General features: G+C 38.6%; 1 protein-coding gene across 8 annotated transcripts in view; it reads left to right on the top strand.

Moving 5' to 3' along the window:
• GRIP1 (glutamate receptor interacting protein 1) overlaps positions 1–22,549 on the top strand; it is a 666,005-nt gene that overhangs the window by 463,288 nt on the left and 180,168 nt on the right. For all 8 annotated transcript variants that reach the window (XM_037063095.1, XM_037063099.1, XM_037063097.1 and 5 more), the window contains exon 2: positions 19,060–19,140. In XM_037063095.1, the coding sequence (XP_036918990.1) occupies positions 19,060–19,140 (81 nt within the window). The remainder of the gene's footprint in view (positions 1–19,059; positions 19,141–22,549) is intronic.

Below are 22,549 nucleotides of genomic sequence, written 5' to 3'. Positions count from 1 at the left end.
TTCTCCCATTCTGTGGGTTGTTTTTTCATTTTGTTGGTGTTTTTCTTTACTGTGCAAAATATTTTGTTTGATGAAGTCCCATTTGTTGATTTTTTTCTTTCCTTTCCTTTGCCTGGGGCCATATATCTGATAAAAAATTTCTGCAAGCAATATCCAAGATTTTGCTGTCTGTGTTTTCTTCTAGGATTTTTATGGTTTGAGGTCTAACATTTAAGCCTTTGATCCATTTTTAATTTATTCGTATGCGTAGTAGAAGAAGGTGGTCTAGTTTCATTTTTCTGCACATATCTGTCCAGTTTTCCCAACACCATTTATTGAATAGACTATCTTTAGCCCGCTATATGTGCTTGCTTCCACTGTCAAATGTTAGTTGACTGTAAAGGTGTGGGTTTATTCCTGGGCTTTCTGTTCTGCTCTATTGATCTATGTGTCTGTTTTTATGCCAGAACCCAAATCTTTTTCTTATGATGGCCTTGTAGTATAGTTTAATATTGGTTAGCCTGACTGCTCTAACTCTGTTCTTCTTTCTCAGGATCACTGTTTTGAGGCTGGGCCTTTTGTGGTTCCATATAAATTTTTGAAATATTTGTTCTACTTCTGTGAAATATGTCTGGACTCTTGATAGGAATTGCATTGAATCTGTAGATTGCTTTCAGTAGTATGGACATTTTAATGATGTCCATACTACCCAAATGATGTTAATTCTTCCTATCCATGAACATGGTATGTGCTTCCATTTATTGTGTCTTCTTCAATTTATTTCTTCAGAGATTTATAATTTTCTGAGTACAGGTCTTTTACATCCTTGGTTATGTTTATTCCTAGGTATTTTATTCTTTTTGAAGCAGTTGCGAATGGGCTTGTTTTCTTAATTTCTCTTTCTGTTGGTTCATTATTGGCATATAAAAATGCAACTGATTTCTGAATATTAGTTCTGTATCCTGCTTCACTGATGATTTCATTTATCATTCTGGTAGTTTTTTGGTGGACTGTTTAGGGTTCTCTATGTAGAGTATCATGTCACATGTAAATTAAGATGATTTTACTTCTTCATTTTCTATTTGGATGCCTTTTATTTCTCTTTCTTGTCTAATTACTGTGGCTAGGACTTCCAGTACTATGTTGAAAGTGGGCATCTCTGTCTTGTTCCCAGTCTTAAGGGGGATGCTTACAGTTTTTGCCTGTTGAATATGATGCTGGCAGTGGGTTTGCCATATCTGGCCTTTATTATGTTTAAGTATGTTCCCTCTATTCCCACTTGGCTGAAAGTTTTTGTCATAAAATGGTGCTGAATTTTATCAAAAGCTTCTTAAAGTTTATGTGTCTTAAGACATATTTCTAGAAAATCTTCTGACCAGAATGGAGACTACTTATTCTACATTTTAAGTGTGTATTTTTTATAGTTTTAAACTCTAGGATGAAGAAGAATATTTTTTAATGATTTCACAGAATAAACCTAAATTCAATGAAAAGTATTATATTTTGCCTTGTATAATGCATACCCATGTTTTTGGCCCAAACTTGGAGAAAAAAAATCTTTTGCTTTAATTTTTAATTCAATTTTTATTTATTTATATTTAGATACCTGTTTTCCACATTATAAAGGAATTTTAGCATTTATTTTAAACATATTATAGTACAAGAAATTTTATGTAACAAATAATTACAAAACACAAGACCAGATACAAGGTATTTCAGACACTACCCATGTATAATGTGTATCCTTATTTTCCCCTAAAAAATTTAGGCATCAAAGTGGACATTATAAATGGCAAAGTATGGATAATTACACCCTAATAATGATTCAGGAAAAGAGAACAAATCGGTGTGCCCCAGGCAGCCTTCCAACAGATTGCTCTTCCTATCTGGGAGATGATTTATAATGGGAGAGAGAGCACTCACCTTTTGTGGTATTTCACTCTGAAAATAAAATTTTATAGAAAGAAATTAAAAAGTTCTTCTTCTTTCACAGTTGTTTACAAACTTGGGAGTGATACTACCCTCTCCTTTGTTGTCATTTATCATGTAAAACAAGGAGACTAATGCATACAAATTATTTAAAACGGGTGGCTACCTTATTAATCAATTGTTTCTGACATTATTTCATAAAAATTCTGAACCTAACCGTAACATGTAGGAAACTTGCTATATGTAGACAGAGTGCATCTCAGACTCAGGCCGTGTATAAAGTGATATCACCAGAGATACTTAATGGATCAAATACAAGCCAGACTTGTGCAATTAGTGATATTTACGTATAGACCATCAGATGAGCAAATCATCTCCCTCGTTCTAATTTAAATCTTTACAAGGAACAGTAGTTCTGGGGCCACCAGGGCACTAGAAAAGTGGTAAATTAATAAATAGTACCCTAATACCATAAAAATAGACATTTGCCCACCTTATATGTCTAGTGTAGGGGATTAAGTTTTATCTCTGGGAGGATTTTCTCTTTTATATTTTTTTAAAATATTTTGTTTATTTACTGTTAGAGAGAGGGGGTGAGGGAAAGAAGGAGAGGGAGAGAAACATCCATGTGTGGTTGCCTCTTGTGCACCCCTTACTTGGGACCTGGCCTGCAACCCAGGCATGTGCCCTGACTGGGAATCAAACTGGCGACCCTTTGGTTAGCAGTCTGGCGCTCAATCCACTGAGCTACACCAGCCAGGGCTGGTCTGTTACATTTTAAAGCTATGTTTTATACTTAATAGGTTTCATGTATAATTTGGGGATTAACTACATCCTTAAGGAGTCATGTTTAGCCTTCTCGGAAGTCATCTCTAATGGATTCCATTATGTGTGAACAGCAGGTTTTGTTCTGTTGTTTGGGACCTGTGTTTCCTTCATAGTATGATAAAAACAAATTAATAAGACAAATTCTAGCCTTTTAAAAGTCACCATTTGCATTATTTTTGTTTCCACCACATATGATTAATTAACGTGTGTCAAGGCCTGAGGGTTCCATGAAATAAATCATACTGGGCTGGAATCACATGAAGAAGCTGTTAGTGTTGAGCATGTGCTATCTACCAGGGTCTTTACATGAATTTGCCCAACTAATTTTCTCAAGTGGGAAAAATAGCTATTGTTATTCCCTTTTGTGAGATGAGAAAATCAAGGCTTAAAGGATTTATGTAACTTGCGCAAAGAAAAAAGAGAAACCAGGGTTCAAACATTTTATGAATATAGAGCCTGTGTACTTTCCACATTACCAGTACAACATCCTTATGTTCAAATAGTTAACTCCACAACATCCTTATGTTCAAATAGTTTGCACTCGTGTAGCCGAGTAACAGTAGTCATTGCATGACTGTAACACTATAAGGATACTATGCACATGCACTCTGTTGCTATAAACCTTAAGAAGAGAAGTTCAATATAGTATTAGAAGTTCTAGCCACAGCGATCAGACAAGAAAAGGAAATAAAAGGCATCCAAATCGGAAAGGAGGAAACAAAACTGGCATTGTTTGCAGATGACATGATAGTGTACATGGAAAACCCTATAGCCTCTACCAAAAAACTGCTGGAACTAATAAATGAATTTGGCAAAACAGCGGGATACAAAGTCAATATCCAGAAATCAAAGGCATTTTTGTATACCAACAATGAAACAGCAGAAGCAGAAATCAGGGGAAAAAAATCCCATTCGATATAGCAAAAACAAAAATAAAATATCTGGGAATAAACCTAACCAAGGAGGTAAAAGACCTGTATGCAGAAAACTACACAACACTGAAGAAAGAAATCAAGGAAGACACAAACAAATGGAAACATATACCGTGTTCATGGATTGGAAGAATTAACATCATCAAAATGTCCATACTACCCAAAGCAATTTACAGATTCAATGCAATACCTATTAAAGTACCAATGGCATATTTCACAGACATAGAACAAACACTTCAAAAATTTATATGGAACCATAAAAGACCCCGAATAGCAGCTGCAATGTTAAGAAAGAAGAACAAAGTAGGAGGGATCACAATACCTGATATCAAACTGTATTACAAGGCCACTGTAATCAAAACAGCCTGGTACTGGCATAAAAACAGGCACATAGACCAATGGAACAGAATAGAGAACCCAGAAATAAACCCAACTCTCTACAGTCAATTAATATTCGACAAAGGGGGCAGTAACATAAAATGGGGTAAAGATAGCCTCTTCAACAAATGGTGTTGGGAGAACTGGACAGCTACATGCAAAAAAATGAAACTCGAGCACCAACTTACACCATACACCAAAATAAATTCAAGGTGGATAAAAGACTTAAATATAAGCCGTGAAACCATTAAAGCCCTAGAGGAGAGCATTGGCAAGAAAATCTCAGATATTCCACGCAGCAATATTTTTACTGATACGTCCCCTAGAGCAAGGAACATAAAGGAAAGAATAAACAAATGGGATCTCATCAAAATTAAAAGCTTCTGCATGGCTAAGGAAAACAGTATCAAGATACAAAGAGAAGCAACTGTTTGGGAAAACATATTTGCCAATGATACCTCAGACAAAGGTTTAATCTCCAAAATATACAAAGAACTCACTCGACTCCACTCAAAGAAGACAAGCAACCCGATTAAAAAATGGGCAGAGGACTTGAACAGACATTTCTCCAAGGAGGACATACAGAGGATCCAGAGACACATGAAAAGATGCTCGATATCGCTAGCTATCAGAGAGATGCAAATTAAAACCACAATGAAAGATACCACTTAACACCAGTCAGAATGGCTATCATAAACAAAGAAACAAACAACAAGTGCTGGAGAGGTTGTGGGGAAAAGGGGACCCTAGTTCACTGTTGGTGGGATTGCAGACTGGTACAACCACGATGGAAAATAGTATGGAATTTTCTAAGAAAAGTAAAAATGAACGTGCCTTTTGACCCAGCAATTCCACTATTAGGAGTATATTCTAAGAACCCTGAAACACCAATCCAAAAGAACCTATGCACCCTGATATTCATAGCAGCACAATTCACGATAGCGAAGAGTTGGAAGCAACCTAGATGCCCATCGGTAAATGACTGGATCAAAAAACTATGGTACATTTACACAATGGAATTCTATGCTGCAAAAAGGAAGAAGGAACTACTACCCTTTGCAACATCATGGATGGAACTGGAAAGCATTATGCTGAGCGAAATAAGCCAGGCTGTGAAAGACAAATACCATATGATCTCACCATTAACAGGAATCTAAACAAAACAAACAAGCAAGCAAAATATAACCAATGACACTGAAATATGGAACAGGCTGACAGGGTCCAGAGGGGAGAGGGGAGAGAATCATAGGGGAAAAGGGGATGGACTCACATGAACAAGTATAAAGGACACATGGACAATAACTAAGTGTTGGGGGTGGAAATGGGAGGGAGGCAGGGAGCATGGGGCGGGGGACGGGCAGGGTTGGGAATATAAGACAGAAAGCTGTACTTGAACAAGAATTAAATTAAAAAATTATTTTAAAAAAAAAGAAGAGAAGTTCAAGAGGAAAAGTAAGGAATCACCTTCTCTCACCTGTATCCAATTGGCTTGTCTTTGCCAAAAACAGCAAATATGGTCAATGTCTGCCACTTCTATATTTTTTAAATTTGTCACAGGCCTACAGGATTTAGTCTAAATGACAAGAGGTAATTTAGTGGGTATATATCCAGTCCTTAAGTTTGACAGATGGTCACTGAACAGCTAGCTTTCAAATATTTCTTAGGGCCCTTAGAATGAGTTCAGCCTTTCCATCATACTATATCCCAGTTACACACAAATATGCAGTGCAAAAAGGAAGTTCTGGGGTCTAAAGAAAAAGAGGATTAAAGGAAATGAAAAAAGATGGTCTAATTATGCAAGTTGCTTGGGGCTTTCTGGTATTTCTTCACCAAATGAAACATTTTTTTCAATTAAGCTTGTAGGTATTTAACAAAGGTGGCAAAGCTTTACACTTGGTTTAACACAGAATTTTTGACCTAATAGGTTTTTAGCTAAAACCTTTCATAATTGGAATAAAGACAGTAGCCCTTGAAATCATTTCACAGAGGGAGGGTGCTGACAAGCGTAGCACCAGTGATGCTTGCATATTTCAGTTTTATGGTCTCTGTTTACATAAATGTGACATTTTTCAGATAATGTACAAATGCTTCTACTTATTTCAAGCAACACATCCTTAATTGTCAAAGAAGCAAATATTTGAGCTTTATTGTACCCAGAATAACCATTATGTGTTGTTTAGTCTTTCTACCACAATAAATATCAAATGTTTTGTTAAGCTTGTCTTAAACAAAATAGAAGTCAATAAAGGCTGCAGTTCTACTGCAGTGGGGAAATGTGAAGGCAAGCTACGCTAAAAATCAGTACCCAGATGGTTCAGTAGATCTATGGCACACACATAATATTTCTAAGCTACTTTTTTATGCAGTGGATATGTAGATAGTACTTGTCAAATGATAGTCATGGCCGCCTCAACAGTGTCTGCTATGTTGTGCTTGAATTGTTTACTTTGGACCACTGAGATGAATAAGTTTCTCCCATAACTGTTCTGTATTTCTACCTGCATTACATATTTGTAGGCTGTCCCCAAGCTAAATTACAATTTCTCTTATAGCATCTTTTGATCGAATGTGGCAATCCTAAATGGAGAATTCCAAAGTCTATGAACTATATAAATTCGTGCATGAATTTGCATACGGTTTGTAAAAGTTGAAATTTCTGGAACATTACAGAAACTCTGTACCATCATAGGTCTTGCCATTATCCATGAGCTCTTGGTCATTCTACTGCAGAGCTCAATAAGAACTCACTAGGATAAAGCTGTGGTCCCCAAATTCCACCTATTAAATTTTGCCCTGAAAGATAGAAGGGATATCTTAGGGGTAAGGAGTCCTTTTAATTCCTCTGTTCATATGTGTACCTTTTCCTAATAGTGCTCATAAATAGATACATATATATGGATAACTACATCTATGAAATATCTGAGGTCTGTCCAGAGGTATCAGCCATGTAATATGAAAAACAAAGACATTTATTGAAGATAGAAGATACAAAAAAAACATTGTATATATGACAGTGACACCTCAGTCCCCTTCATAGTAGGCATCTTGGGACCTCACACAGTTCTTCCAATCACTATCAGCTACCCCATCATCTTTTCCTGAATCTCATCAGCAGTCTGAAATCTCTTCCCTTTTAAAGGTGATTTTAGTTTTGGGAAAAGCCAGAAGTCACCTGGAACCAAATCTGGGCTGTAGAAGGGCTGAGTCACCTGGGTGATTTGATGTTTCGCTAGAAAACTCTGCATGAGACGTGGTGCGTGAATGGGCACATTGTCATGATGAAGCTGCCAATCACCAGTTGCCCATAGCTGCGGCCTTCTGAATCATCCAAATAGTTTCCATGGAGGAATGTTCAAGCTTAACACAAAATTTGATGCAGATTTATTACTCTGCTCAGTCATTTTGAATGTAATGGCCACACAGAACACATGCTCACTCAAAGGTATCCACCAGTCCCACTGACTAGTACAGTGAAGTAGTCATTGTTCATGCATGCACATTCCAGCCCACTCTCCTTGGCTGCCAGGTTACATAGACGTCATGCAAACTGTTCTCATTATATTAACAATGGCTAGACTTTTTCAGGTCAGACATTGTATGTATGTGTGCATGTATTTGTGGATGTATACCTTTCTGATTGTCTCATATAGTATTGATGGACTTACCTAGAAATTATAAACCATGTTTACATTGAAAAATAGTGAGTTGCCTGTTGCTCTGTCAATATTATATTCCATAAAAATCTGTTATAAAATATACTGAAGCTCAGAGTTAAATGTGTAGGAGTACCCTTCTAAAGCTTTGATGATATAATTTTAAAATACCTTAAGGCAGTGCAAGGACAGCAAACTCACAGTTATTAACAACCACACCTAAAACAAAAGCAAACTAAGAGGACAGCTAGACTGGGAGCGGAAACATAGAAATGGAGATCACATGGAGGGTTAGCAACAGGGGAGTGGGAAGAGGAGAAGGGGGAGAAGGTACAAAAAATAAGTAGCATAGACAGTGGGGAGAAAATACATAGGGGGGAGGGCAAGAATAGTATGAGAAATATAGAAGCTAAAGAACTTGAAACACATGGGCGTGAACTAAAGGGGGGGAAGGTGGGGGAGGGGTGTGCAGGGTGGAGGAGAGTGAAGGGGGGAATGGGACAACTGTAATGGCATAATCAATAAAATATATAAAAATGATTAAAACTTAAAATAAAATAAAATACCTTAAGGCAAATTACATGGCCCTTGAGAATGAATCTGAGAAAGTTTCATTTATTATAAATGAAACTCCTCTAAGGTATTATTGCTGATAGAATCCAATAATTTCATGATTACTTTCATGACTGAGTGTCCTGAAAGCCAACCCAAAATTCAGTAATGAACTAACAAACTAACAAACCGTCATAGAAGGAAAAGTTATCTGTTATGCGAGGTGTTTGTAAATGTCAGTAACTTGTTAATTGGAAAATTACAAGAGTCCTATTGAGTATAATGGTGCAAAATCATTCAAAATTAAACATTCACATTTTGTGGAGTTGAGCTGCATTTTCCTTGTTTGCCCTTGTTTGTTTCCTTGTTTCAACTATAAAAGCTGAATCTTTGTCCAAGCAAGATTTATGGGGAAAAGTAGTAAAGTTGATGAAGTAGACAGAACCCAAGGAGAGTTAGACAAGCAAGTAATTCATAAGAAAGTTGTGTGTCTGAATAATTTGTCTCAGAAGCAAATGAAGATAATTTGATAATCTTTGGACTATTAAATCCAGGTACCTGGGTTTTAATTTTTCTTTTGCCCTTGACAAATTGGCTCATAACAGACCATTTAATATCAGTGAATTTCTCCAATTAAAAGCTCAGCAAATGGTAGCCCTTAGCCTTGGAAAAAAACATATGTCACGTATCAACCTCCTTGTAACAATAGAAAGTGGGGCACAGGTTTAGGCAACACCAGATGTCTTTACAATGGTCAGAGAATGGACTGTCCTCCCACTAAGGGCTCTTTGGTTGTTTTGTTGTGCAAACGCCTCACTGAGGCAGTGCAGTGACACTGGGAAGGCTTTGGCGTCGGAGTCATGGGTTAGCATCACGTCTCTGCCATTTACTAGCTCCTTAGCCTTAGACAGATTTTTAACTTCCCTGGGATTCAGTTTTCTCACCTGCAAAAATGGGGATAATAATACCTATGACTATGAGAGTAAATCTTCTCTCAAAGGAGTTCATACCATGGAGATAAGCAGGGTGATAGTTACAAGGTGGTAGAGGAAGCGCTGCCATGGAAACATGAGGTTGCCACTGTAGCATCCCTGATGGCTCTTATCACTCAGCTCCCTCCCCCATCAGATAAAGTAAAGTATTAGTGCTTTAGAAATGAGTCTAGTGTTTGCCATAAAAAAAAATCACTTCTGGTCTAACACCCTTGTAAGGTTTTGTTTGTGTAATCACTGCCTCTCACTGTAAAACCAGAGAATATCCAGTGTACGGCTTTAAATAACGATAATCACAGACTCCCTGGATTCTGACAGACATGATAAATCCCACTTTAATCGTGCACTAAAAGCACATGTCATCTGTTTGATAATCAGTCATCTGCTATCATTTGACCTAGCAATGAATTAATAAAGCAAAATGTGTGACAGCCCAAGGCAAATGTATGAAATACGTTATTCCCAAGGGATCCACGTGTGATCCTCACCTCCCACCCTCAGGGCAAGAAGGTTTCCTGCCAAGAGTGGCTTCTAAAATGGCGTGTGAGGAGATTGGCTCACACTTACAAAGTGGGTTAAATCTGGGAATTTTCAAAACTATAAAAAAGTGAACTCTGAGATAGGTCCTGATATAAGCACGGCCTAAAGAGGTGACAATCTTGGGAGGAATGGCTAACGGGTATGTTAATCACCTGGGTTTGAAAGGCTCCCTGTGAAATTCCCCAGTCTAGCAAAAAGCCCACCCCCGTGTGCCTGGTGACTCAGCTGCTGAGAAGGCACTCCTGAGCCTGAGCACTGACTCAGCACTGACTCCTCCAGAGTCTGGCTGTTCAAAGACAAGGGCCTGAGAGCCAGAGCCAGAGCAAGGACAGACTCGGGGGTCTTATTTGCCAGCTGCACAGGTCATGCCACTGTTTTCTTCACTGCGTTCCTAGATGTCCCCTGGCCCGAGACTTATCTTCTCCCTCCAGCAGCATGACACTAACGAGANTTTGACCTAGCAATGAATTAATAAAGCAAAATGTGTGACAGCCCAAGGCAAATGTATGAAATACGTTATTCCCAAGGGATCCACGTGTGATCCTCACCTCCCACCCTCAGGGCAAGAAGGTTTCCTGCCAAGAGTGGCTTCTAAAATGGCGTGTGAGGAGATTGGCTCACACTTACAAAGTGGGTTAAATCTGGGAATTTTCAAAACTATAAAAAAGTGAGCTCTGAGATAGGTCCTGATATAAGCACGGCCTGAAGAGGTGACAATCTTGGGAGGAATGGCTAACGGGTATGTTAATCACCTGGGTTTGAAAGGCTCCCTGTGAAATTCCCCAGTCTAGCAAAAAGCCCACCCCCATGTGCCTGGTGACTCAGCTGCTGAGAAGGCGCTCCTGAGCCTGAGCACTGACTCAGCACTGACTCCTCCAGAGTCTGGCTGTTCAAAGACAAGGGCCTGAGAGCCAGAGCCAGAGCAAGGACAGACTCCGGGGTCTTATTTGCCAGCTGCACAGGTCATGCCACTGTTTTCTTCACTGCGTTCCTAGATGTCCCCTGGTCCGAGACTTATCTTCTCCCTCCAGCAGCATGACACTAACGAAAGGTCTGAGCTATTTGGAAGCAGCAGGCTATGAACATGTTACCTGGAATACTAAAAGAGAAAGCAGCGTGCCCCTCTACTTATTCCTTTTAAGATGATAAACCACGTGTAGGAGGATCCAGTTCATAAATGTTCCATCCGTAGAGAATGGTTGGCACGGAGTGGAGGAGTCAGATAAATCCAGCCGGACTTCATCTCCTAAAATGCTTGGACCTTATTGGCTAAAATACATTCTTTCAGATGATTTGTTAATGTGCCAGGAAAAACCTTGAATGTTATATCATAAATGAAAGCAAAAAGTCATGACAAAGAAGTGAGATCTATAAATTGGGAGAAATATTTTCTTCTCTAATCTGAAATTCCAGAACATCTTCAAGTGCAGCCTCAAGCCTCACCATTAGTCATATGGTGACATATAGTCGCGCAGGATAAACCCAGACACACTACACCTACAACACCCACCCACACACTTCAAAAAGCATGTGAATCCGATTTTGATAAGTAGTATATCCTTGTGGCAAAGAGCAGACTCCATGAAGACACGTAAGTTAAAGCACCATGTCTGCACTTTTCTTCTTCCGAACATTCAGGAACATCATTTCATCTCTATAAACCTCTGTGTCCTCGTATTTCAAGCAGTGTAAGTGTACCTGTGCAGTTACATTGTTGCAAGTATTGACAATTTATACAGGAGGTACTACGCACAGTGCCGAACATGCAGTACATCCACTCTGCTCTAGTCCTCATTATAGCATAATAGCAGTTTCATTTAAAAGTCCCCCTGGAATCTACTATCTAGGGTGAACCAGGCGAGTTCTTCCTTAAAACCAGGACTCCTTTTGTAAAGTGAATCTATCTTCCCCTGTTATTTTAATTTTATTAAGTTATCATGAGAAGAAATAAGGTTGTACATCTAAAGTGCTTAGACTCATGCTGGCATTTAGTGAGTGCTCAATGAGTGTTAGCTATAATTGTTTTAGCATCATTGGTATCACTGACATTTTAAGAAGTCTTCTGGTTGACACAAGTCTGTTTGAACTACTTATTGAATGATGCACAAATAAAGAAAGGGCCTATAAGAAATTATTTGGGTGTCCCTGGCTAGTGTAGCTCAGTGGATTGAGTGCGGGCTGCAAACCAGATGATCGTGGTTCGATTCCCAGCCAGGGCACATGCCTGGGTTGCAGGCCAGTTCCCGGATGGGGCCAGTTCCCAGCAGGGGATGCACGAGAAGCAACCATACATTGATGTTTCTCTTCCTCTCTCCTTCCCTTCCCCTCTAAAGATAAATAAATAAAATATTTTTAAAAATTATTTGGATTACTTACAAAGGAAACCAATGGTGCTGGTGTATAATGAAAGAAACATCTACATGTTAAAAGATTACAATAAAATCCTAACATTTCCTCATATAATTTACATCCCTTACATACAACCAGGAGCTTTTCAACTTGAGGTTTGCTTTTTCTTCCCGCTGGCTAAATCCATTTTCTTCGTTATCACAAAGTCTCACCTGTAGTTTACTGTTTGGATTATTCATTAAAATAGACTCCTGGAAAAAGCTCACTTTTCCCCAACGTATTGGAAACGTCCTTTGGAGCATTGTTTCTAAGGCCACCGCACCCGTCAACTCGAAGGAGGGTGTCGGGAGTCACCCAGTGGGTCTTGGTGCACAGAGGCAGTCATATGTGGTCCTCAAGCCTCGGTCCCATCAGTGGCCCCGAGGGAGTCCTCTGTTCTAGCTCCAACATGTAACTCAAGGTCACAAAGGTGCTCTATGCACTTGTCCCCTTCTGTAATGCCAGGACACAAGGTATAGAAACAGCTTGTGTGTTGGAAACTGAGTCAAATGGTGGTGGTAACACTTTTATTTTCATTTAGAGATTTATCAGCGCTAGTAACTCTCTGATCATCGATTTGTATAAATTAACTTTTCCAGCAGTTGACATTTGTTTCAGTTCACGCAAACTTTGTTAACAAATAAAAAGGAAAAATAATGAGCCACAGAACCATGTTTGAAAGTTGCCTGAACCATAAAATGGCATCACTGTGACCATCAGAGCAACGAATGAGTGCTAGACCCGGCTGTTTTTTCCACAGAAATATGGATGAGAGGCAGTATTTTAGCTGTGGGTTCTTTTTTTTTAATCCCTGAAATGCTTGTCTGATTGTGTTTAATAAAATTTTTAGGGCATTCTATCATTGTGAAGAAACCACTGGACATGTGTTTTAAAAATGAATTTGTGCTCTGTTTGGATGATTTTTTTTAATGTTCAAAAGCAAAAGACCTGATCCCCTTTAATAATGTAAAGCACATTTGGGTCTAGATTATAAAACTCTTAAGAAATCATGCAGAGTCAAGGACAGACGTCAATGCCATGCTAAGGCAAGACAAATAACAGAACACAGGAGGGAAAGTGGACTGCTGGTGGGCGGAAGAAACCACCTCTTAACAGGAAAGAGACCGCAATGGAGTAGCGTGCCTCCTCTGCCTCCTGCCGTCAAGCTCAGATCATTCATTCTCCCTTCTGGTTTGAAATGGGCTGTGTGGACCACTGCATCCATGAAGGAAGGAGGGGAGAACTCATTGTCAATGAGATCAGTTGTAAGCAGCCGTCTGCCATAGCCTCAATGTGCCAGCACAACAGAGCTGAGACTGTGTAGGACCCAGAAACCTCTGACTCGAGGAAAGATTGGGGGTGCAGTTGTTGTAGGACCCTAGAAAAACAGTGTTAGTTTAACCTGGAATTAAGAGCTAGTTAAGGTTGGAGTGGAGTCTTTGACCAAATTGCTGAGTTTGCATTTCTTTAAATTATTCAAGACGCTGTGCTTAGAGCTGTACATTATTTTAACAAGAAGAGAAAGACATACTTGTATAAATCCTATTATCAAAACCCTTTGACAGCTACCCTTCAGGAAATCTTGCTTAAATTTTAGTGTGCCATCAAACCACCAAGGCAGCAAACAGAACTGGGGAGCCAGTGTCTGCAAGAAACAACCAGCATGCAAGACGCTCATGCTGGGCTGAGATGAAATGTTCACGGACCCCGAGGACTGAGAAGATGATGGTCCCACACTACACAAAACCTCCATGCTAGCTGAAAATGAAAAGATCCCATTTCTTGGTTTTTCTGGTTGCAAAGTCTGGATAAATTCATTGCAGTGACTCTTTCCCCTCCCACTCCCCACCCCTGCCAGCATCCCAAGTCCATGCTCATTTCCCCCTCCACTAATGAAGCACATGGTTCTGTCTCAAACCTGTGAAGTAATAAGAATTCCTCAGTCACCATTCTACTGAAAGTTTTATTGTCTTTTATCCAATTGATTCTTAATTTGCACGTAGTAGGCACTGAAATTTGTGGAATGTAATTGACGTCAAGGGGCAGATTATTTCCTTCACAATGGATTTCATTTTCTTCATTCACGAAAACAGAGTTTTCTTCCAAGTTCGTAATGGTGTACACGAACACTGTTGCGTGAGCCGCCTGTCTCCCCACTGCTAGGAAATGGTCATAATGTTTAATTGCAGAAAGTGCCTTTTTAATTTTTTTTCTCATCAAGAAGTTAAGGGATCTGCTGGCTTAGCAGGTGCCTCGATTTTGCATAATTAGTTGCTAGGAATTGTTTAGCATAGGCTGATTAGTCTCAGCCAAAGGAAATTAAATTTTTTTTCTTCAACAAAGCCCTGAACACAGCTAGAGATTTCTGAAACCACGGTCATGTCCTTTTTTTTCTAGGAAGCCCAGACCCTTAGAGTGGGAGAGGCAGGAGATGGGGAGACAAGAACCAGCCTGATTACACTTGGGAGCTATTTGATGCCAGGCAACCATTCAAGGTCATGACCTGAGGGGACCTGAGTCCATCCCACAAGATGTGATTCAGCTCCGACATGGGCTTTGGTTGTGATGCAGAATGAAGCATGGCTCCTTAGGTGCCTGCTGCTTGCTTTCCGAGTTTCTAACACCAGCTCCGCTTGTAATCAAATGTTTGATCAAACATGTAATCAAAACAGAGTCTGTGTTTGCCTCTCCTGTGCTTGGCACTTGAGGAGATGGGCGGAAATGGAGGGAATGACAGGGACAGATGCTTCGCACCCCCCACCCCATTCTTCCACTCTGTTGTAAATATATGCAGGACTGACCTTTTCTGTTCCTCTGTTACAATGTCAATTTTTCACTAAATGGAGGGGATTTTGTCTCGCCTCATGGATAACACTGGAAAGGGTTCCCATGCTCTTCCTTGCTATGACCACTGTGCAGCCCCTTTGACAGTAGGTAGCCGTCATGTGTGACAGTGATTATCTCTCTGCTAAGATGTCGTTGGAAAAGACTGACAGTTCTGTACCAAGATGGGCATGATGAGGACTTGCGACATTGACTTCTGTGAGCACTAGCTCACCAGCTGAACGTCTGCTTTGCTCCTATAGTGAATTCCCACAAGGATTTCTTGCTAATATGACCCACCATTAAAGTCATGGCTGGGCGCCTGGTATGAAAGTCAAAATTCTTTTGCTTGAAGGCATTATTTTAAAGATTGTTCAATCAACCCTTCTGTAGTCTAAGTGAAAATTAAAGGAAATATTTTAATATGCATTTTGTAAAGAGTCACAGACTCTGAACATGCTGTAAATCAATACTCAGTGTCTCCTGGATGATGTCATCACTTTAAATGGCATAGGCTGTTCGCCTCGGGAACGAGTCAGAGGTAGGAGGAGGCCAGCTCATAACAAATGTTTGTCTTGCTTCGGGTTGCTTACTTGCAATAAATGCTGTAGCTTGAGAACTTAAATACAATTCATTCATCTATCAGCAAATATTTATTGAATGTACACTATGTGTCTGGTACTGTTCTAGAAATATTATCTACTGATTGATTCCTTTCCTTGTTATTTGGTCAGTTTTTAATTCACATGTAAGTGGGTGAAACTTGAAGATCTAGCTAGTGCCTTACTGATAAAAAAGTGTTAACATAAATCTTATAATTCAATGCAATTTTGAGGCCCTTACTAAGGAGCAGTGAGCTATATGAGCACTTTATTATTTTGTGTGCAAAAAAAGTGAAATGACAGGTATAAATTGGTTCTGTAGTACAATTTAAATGTAGTCCTTTTTAGGCAAACAAATATTTGGAGGAAAGGGGAATGGGTTTATATACACATATGATATATACACACAGCTATGACTGCTCATTTTTGTAGGCTTCTCCATAGGAATTAACTCGCATTATGCAAGGTCCCAGCTGGAGTGTTGGGTCCATTCACTTGCCTGTGTGATATAGAAATGTGCACCTGTTAACCTAGCAAATCTCACTGTCCATCCAAGAGGAAATAAAGAGGAAAGAGCTTGGGAATAAAAATACAACAAACGCAGTCTAGACGTACTCTAGGTATGTCCTATAAATTTACTTCTCTGGGCCTCAAGCTCTAACTATCAAATGGAAGAGTGATCCAGATCACCTCTTACAATCATGAAATGCTAGTGATACATCTACAAATGTCCATTAAAGGCCACATGAAAAACTCTGACAGAGGATTTCATAGCTCTCCATGACTTTATGCTCAGGGGTTAAAAATATACCCCAGGCATCCCTGTCCTTTAGTATCCTATTATGGGACCATCTGCCACCAAATCCGTTCAGTATCTTCCCTCCCTTCTACTTTCAAACAAAGTTTGAATCAAGGGTTGAGGTTGAGTAAGTCACATGATGAGAGTTGATGTGTTCGTTGTGTGATAGGTTGCTTTTTATAAAAGGCTCATAACACCGCTTACAGATTTAAAATAGAGGTATCCTTAGGAAAAGTTCCTTTAAAATGAATGTGAAGTGGTGCCCTGCTGCTCCATTGCTATGCTGTCCTTTTACTCTCGTGATAAATGTTGCCAAGATTCTGCCTCACTCAGATTAGGAACTATTGCTTTCACCCTGATGGACTTTGGCAAGCTATTTTTAGATAATATAGAACTTATTGCAGTCTGGTTCTTTGACCAATACAACATTTGGCTTCTAGATGATTGTCTACTTTCGTCTGTCTCGGTGAGGACACTGAATGATGAGAATGAGGATGGGAGCTGGGGGTGGGAGCTGGGGGTGGAAGCTGGCCAGGTGGCCATCCATAATTCAATTTCAGCCTTTGCAGGATGTGCATAACTAGACTGTCCCAGCTCTATTTTCAAATACAGTATACTTGTAAATGAGAAAATAATTCCACCAGGGTTGACTACTTCTACTTCTGTAATGCAAAATGAGTAATTTTTTAAAAATGGCTTCTTAAAATAGAGTATCAAGTGAAAAAAATCAGCATCTCCTGGGAAAATCTCTTACTGCCTTTTAAGAAATCTAACACTGGATTGAAACCAAGATTTTAATTGGCTGGACTCTTGACAAGTTGAAAACTGAAGAAAACCTTTAGGCTTCCAGAATGCTATCCCTAAAACTGGTTGTTGTGATCTGTATCCCCGGCCCAGTGCTCTGTACTCGTAAATATACTGTCCCAAAGTTTTGGGATAATAAAAGAAAACATATTTTAATTGGCTTTATAAAGAAGCCAGATTTTAACACATAGTAAATGTGTTTTAGTAGATGCTGTGTGTATGTAAAGCACGTTGCCTGGTTATTAAGTCAGCACTGTGGAAAGCACTCAAATGCTCAGGTAAGAATGGTGGGGCGAATGGAGACTTTTGTTTTGTGGTTTGTGATTATTCTCCAAATTGCATTTGCAAAATAAACAGTCAAAGGTCTAGGTTACCGCTGCATAAGCAAAAGTGGTGCTGTTGATTGGATTGGTATCTGGGAGTTGGTCGTTTACGGTTGCAAAAATATGAAGAATTGCGTGACAAAGAGAATGTAAACATAAAGCAGTGTGACTTCCATTTTTTAAAGTTAATTGCAGTTTACAGCAGTGTTAATCTTTCCTTTTTGTCATTGCTTAGAAAAACCTTGTTAGTTTTATGAAGAAATCATGAATCATTCCATGAATCATTCGTACCAGAAGTACGTCCTACAGAGAAATCAAGTTCCTCAATTTGTGTTTTAAAACACAAACCACTTAGTTGGGAGAATTAATGTTTTCACATGGCAAAGCCTTGTTGCTGAATTAAATCCTTATTACATTTAGTAGTTTGCCAAGCACAATGTGGTTCTTTTCAATCATTTGATGATTTCTTATTTTAACAACAAAAAAAACCAACCTTATAGTGTGTCCAGAAGTGACATTTGGGTCATCTAGCCTGACTAGATGTGGTAGATAATTATTTTACATTGTGTTTACTGAGACCACATACACCCTCATCTTTACTCAGACATCTCTTTTAAACGAATGTCCACGTGCAAACTAGGAAGAATTCTTCTTTTCTACTTTAACCCTAATATTTGCCATCCTAGATCAGTAGTCCTATGTTCCAAGCCAGATTAAATTCTTTTCTAGATTTAACCGAATTATTTTACTCAAATTTGATGAATCATCCTTTCTAACATCTTGACACCTACTGAGCTTCTTGCCTACCTCTCACAGATGTACTGAGCTTCTGTCTTTTCAGTTGTTTTTTATGGTTCTGCAGATTATTTTCTTCTCTTTCTAAAAGGCAAATCAGCTCATTGCAGTGTACCTCTTCTTTTGCCAAACCATCACTCCTTTTCTGTTCTTAACCTCCCTCCTCTGGTCTTACTCTAAACGTCCCTGTTCCCTCCATTGGGCCCTGGATGCCAGTTCACACTTTCCAGAACCCACTAACTCTGTGTTTCTTTATATCCCTGCAATACTAATGATCTGTCATCTGCTTATCTGAAATATAACACTTCCTTTCATTTCCTTTGTTCGTCTTCCTAATTATTCTTAGTGCCCACTGAGCCATTTTATTCCTTCTTTGCCTTCCTGTTACTGATATTCACTGATACTTATTTGCCAATGAAAGTGGCCCACAGGCAAATAATTTGCATTTTATATTTGCATACTTCTTACCCTTTTTGCCTTTATGTGCACTATGGCTTGATCCCGACAATCCTCAGAGGTTGATAAGAATATATATCCCTCTTTCATAGGAGAAGAAACCAATGTTCAGGGCATTTTGAACAACTTGTCCCACAGCTAAGCCGAGGTTAGCACTTAGGTCTACCGACTCTTCCTGCTGTACCGTATCACCTCTCTCTGGCAGAAGGACTGCAATCCTCTAAAAATCTTCACTGCATTAGAAACTGGATGGAAATTAACCAAACCCTTCATTGTACCTTTGCAGATGAGAGTCCCTACACTAAATCCGCCAGCCAGACAAAGCCGCCTGATGGAGCATTGGCTGTGAGGAGACAGAGCATCCCAGGTTAGACCAGACTGTTGGATTTTTCAGCTGTTTTACTTTTGAACCCTGTTATTTGGTGATCCTAAATAATCCCACCTTGGTAACACATGGTATGCTATTCCATAGGGCACAGACTGCATTCCAGACAACTTGTTCAAACAATATTCATGAAAGCTAGACTTTGGAAAACGCTTGCAAACTTGTGAGAATTCATCTTGTGTGAAAATTCTTTGTGAAGTGACTTGAATTTCAATCAGCTCTCACTCATTTACTTGCTCTCATCTCTGTTTTCAGGGGATGAGTTTCACAGAAGCATCTATTTCTTTTCTGAGTCACAACCGGCAGAACAAAGGGGTTCAAAATTGCTATAGCAAATCATGCATGTGCTGAATAAAAATTATTCCTTTCTTCTTATCTCTTTGAACCTGGATTTACTTCCACTGGACAACTCATAAAATTCTGGAACTTCCTTTCCCTAGGAAACTGTGATCAGGATTCTTATAATACTTTAAGTGATACCTGTTTTCTTCAACAAAATATTCTCGAGCGATATCTTTAAAGGTCTTTACCCCAAAACTTCAATATTTTAAGGCTTTGAATCTGACAATGAATACCTTCTTAAATTAAAGGAGGAGTGAAATTAAAAATGTTATTCAAACTTTATCTGAACTAGGTAATGCATGGAAAGCTTCTAATGCAGGCAACTATGCTTAAAAGAAGGGTTAAAAATGGTAATGCATTTAGAAATTTATCAAAAATAATGTCTTCATATATTTTATACAAGTAAATTGAGTACAGCTATATCCTAAAGGGTTTTAGAGTACAGTCAATTTAGCAATTCAGGAGAAACAAAGCACTATTCTCAACATTAAATTGAGTGGTTTGGCAAATCTGTCAGTGAAAAGGGAAATTTTCCACTTGGATAAGGAGCAAGACGAGTTCAGTTCTGAGCAGCCCTGTTTATGATTATTATTTATGTGTATAAGAACTATATGTGGTTATTTTTATTACTATTCCAAAGGCTTACATTCATTATGAAAATACATAGCTTAGGAAGAGGCATGTTGTGAATGAGCTTTTAAGATTCTAAAGTAATTTGAACTTAATAATTAGATGGGATCACCCAGTCCTAAGATTTCTTCAGTTCCATCCTATAAAACATTGGTCTTAGTGCTGGTCACATTTAGAAAAAGTATTGAAGTCAGCTATGGGCTGTGTTCTCAGCTTTCTCCCTCTCTGCATTAAGGAAGCACCCAAAGTTTGAAGTTCAAGAGTGCTAGTTATTCATCAGTCCCTTCGTGTCTTCTCTACATTAGCTGATATTCAGTACTCTTCTGTAGAAAAGAGTGAAGAGAACTCCCAATGTTGTAAGCACTTTATGTGAAATGAAACACAATTACTCCTGATCATCATCGTGTTTTCCTTTCATGGGTTCTCCAATGTCATAAATGAAATTGTAATGCACCTTTGAGCCCAACTTTTCCTTAAAGTCACTGAGTCATTTTTAAAATTACATGTTAGGTGTATAGAAGCTGTTCATCATAATCCTTAGCTCATGATGCTTAAATGATTCTTCATTATAGAATTTTCCCTTTTGTTCCTCCTTATGACAATTAAAGTCACTGGAATCAGGAGTCCTTTTTTGTAGGCTTCATGGGTTATTTTCCTGGAATTTGAACATGAACAGAGTTTTTTGTTCATCTCTCATAAGGTAGTGGCCATAAGGGTCAAAGTTCTTCAAAGTCTTCTTCATTATTTAGAACAGTCCAAGCAAACAGAGCTGAGAAAGCAAAGTGGTTAATAGTTGATTATTACAATATTTACTATTATCTTTAAGGAGAAAAATCAAAGAACTTCTTGGATGCTTCCTAACTGACTTCTGACACTTGGAGTTCCAAACCCTTACTGTAGTCTTCAAAGTACCAATTCTGGTTCTGACAAAAGGAAGGGAGCCTTCCCTAACCAATGGCCAGGAAGTCACTTAAGACAAAGAGGGATCATAACCAGTCACCTACCATGTCTACCTTTACCCCTACTAAGTCCACAGGGGGAAAATGGAAAGAAGAAAAGGCCAGGGGAAAGCACGGTCTTTATTATTTGCTGGAACTTCAACTGAAAAATCTCAAAGTGTTCTCCTGATGAACTAAGTTGGACCACATGGAGCTATAATATTAAAATGTAAATTCACAGCCTTTGAGCCTTTCCCCTGTGTTCACCTCCCAATGTTTCTTTATTCAAAGGTATTAATTATTACTACCTTGGTAGCAAGGAAAGATGTGTCTAGAGAAAAGTACACCGAAGAAGTAGAAGAAGGCATAAAGGAGAGCTCCACTTCTTTACCAGCTCTGAAATCTTCCCAGTTCAAAGGCACTGCTCCCTGCAGAGGCAGCCCCAGGCCATTGCTGCCCCACTGACTAGGGTGTAAGCAAACACCAGGAAGCTATAAAGGAAACCTTAAAGGAGCTGTGTCTTTTCGGCCACTCCCAGTGATCCTAAAATAGTGATTGAATTCAACCTGAACTGTTGAGGCTGAAAACCAACTTTTTCTGATGAAAGAGGGTGGGAAGTGTAGGGTAGTGAAAGGATTTTAAGCTTCTCCATCCAAGTTTTATGAAAGCTTAGGCTGTTCTTTGAAACTTATTCTACAAATGTAGACCTGTTACCTCTGGAGTAATTTTTTATATACATATAAATAGGAAAAAAAATTCTTAATATGGGCTCCCCATTTTTATAGCATAAAAAAGAACCTTTTAATCATTCTGTCCCCAAAAGGTAACCTTGAATATTAACAGAAATATAATTTGCTTTTCAGTCATATCAAAATTTACTACCCCCCCCAAAAAATGTACTACCCCATCTAAACTCAGAACTACTACAACTATTATTTTATAATCACAAGTCAAATATATGCCAACATTAAATAACAATTCTAAGTGTAAATCCCTCATTGCCCTCCTTTGCTCTACTCAAAAAGAGAGAGAGAGAGAGAGAGAGAATGGATTAAACATCTCTTTAAGAACAAAATACATTTGTTTTGGCTAAAGGGTAAATGCATTATTCATGTTATTTGCAAGCTCATCATTTTAATCATGTCTCTTATGGCATAAAATGTGTAAGATTTTTAATTTTATGTTTTTGCAAAATTTTAATAATGGTGATAGTAACAAAAAATGATGAGTGCTCCTATGATACTGGAGTTTAAATTTAAAGACTTAACATTTTGGTAAAAAAATATTAAGGATGGATATTTTAAATCTCATTTATACCCATTTTTTTCAGAGAGATAAATTTCAAGTACAAAGGTATTTTTAACTAACACGTCTATGTTTATTAAAAAGAATCTCTTGATTTGATTCTTTTTTTATTTGACAAATTACTGGTGTATTAAAGTTTGACCACTTGAATGGTTTGTCCAAATTATTAGAGGAAA

Source organism: Sturnira hondurensis, unplaced genomic scaffold (assembly GCF_014824575.4).
Source record: "Sturnira hondurensis isolate 20B ecotype Veracruz unplaced genomic scaffold, ASM1482457v3 Scaffold0014384, whole genome shotgun sequence".
NCBI lineage: Eukaryota > Metazoa > Chordata > Mammalia > Chiroptera > Phyllostomidae > Sturnira > Sturnira hondurensis.
This window is presented reverse-complemented; position numbering and strand designations above follow the sequence as displayed.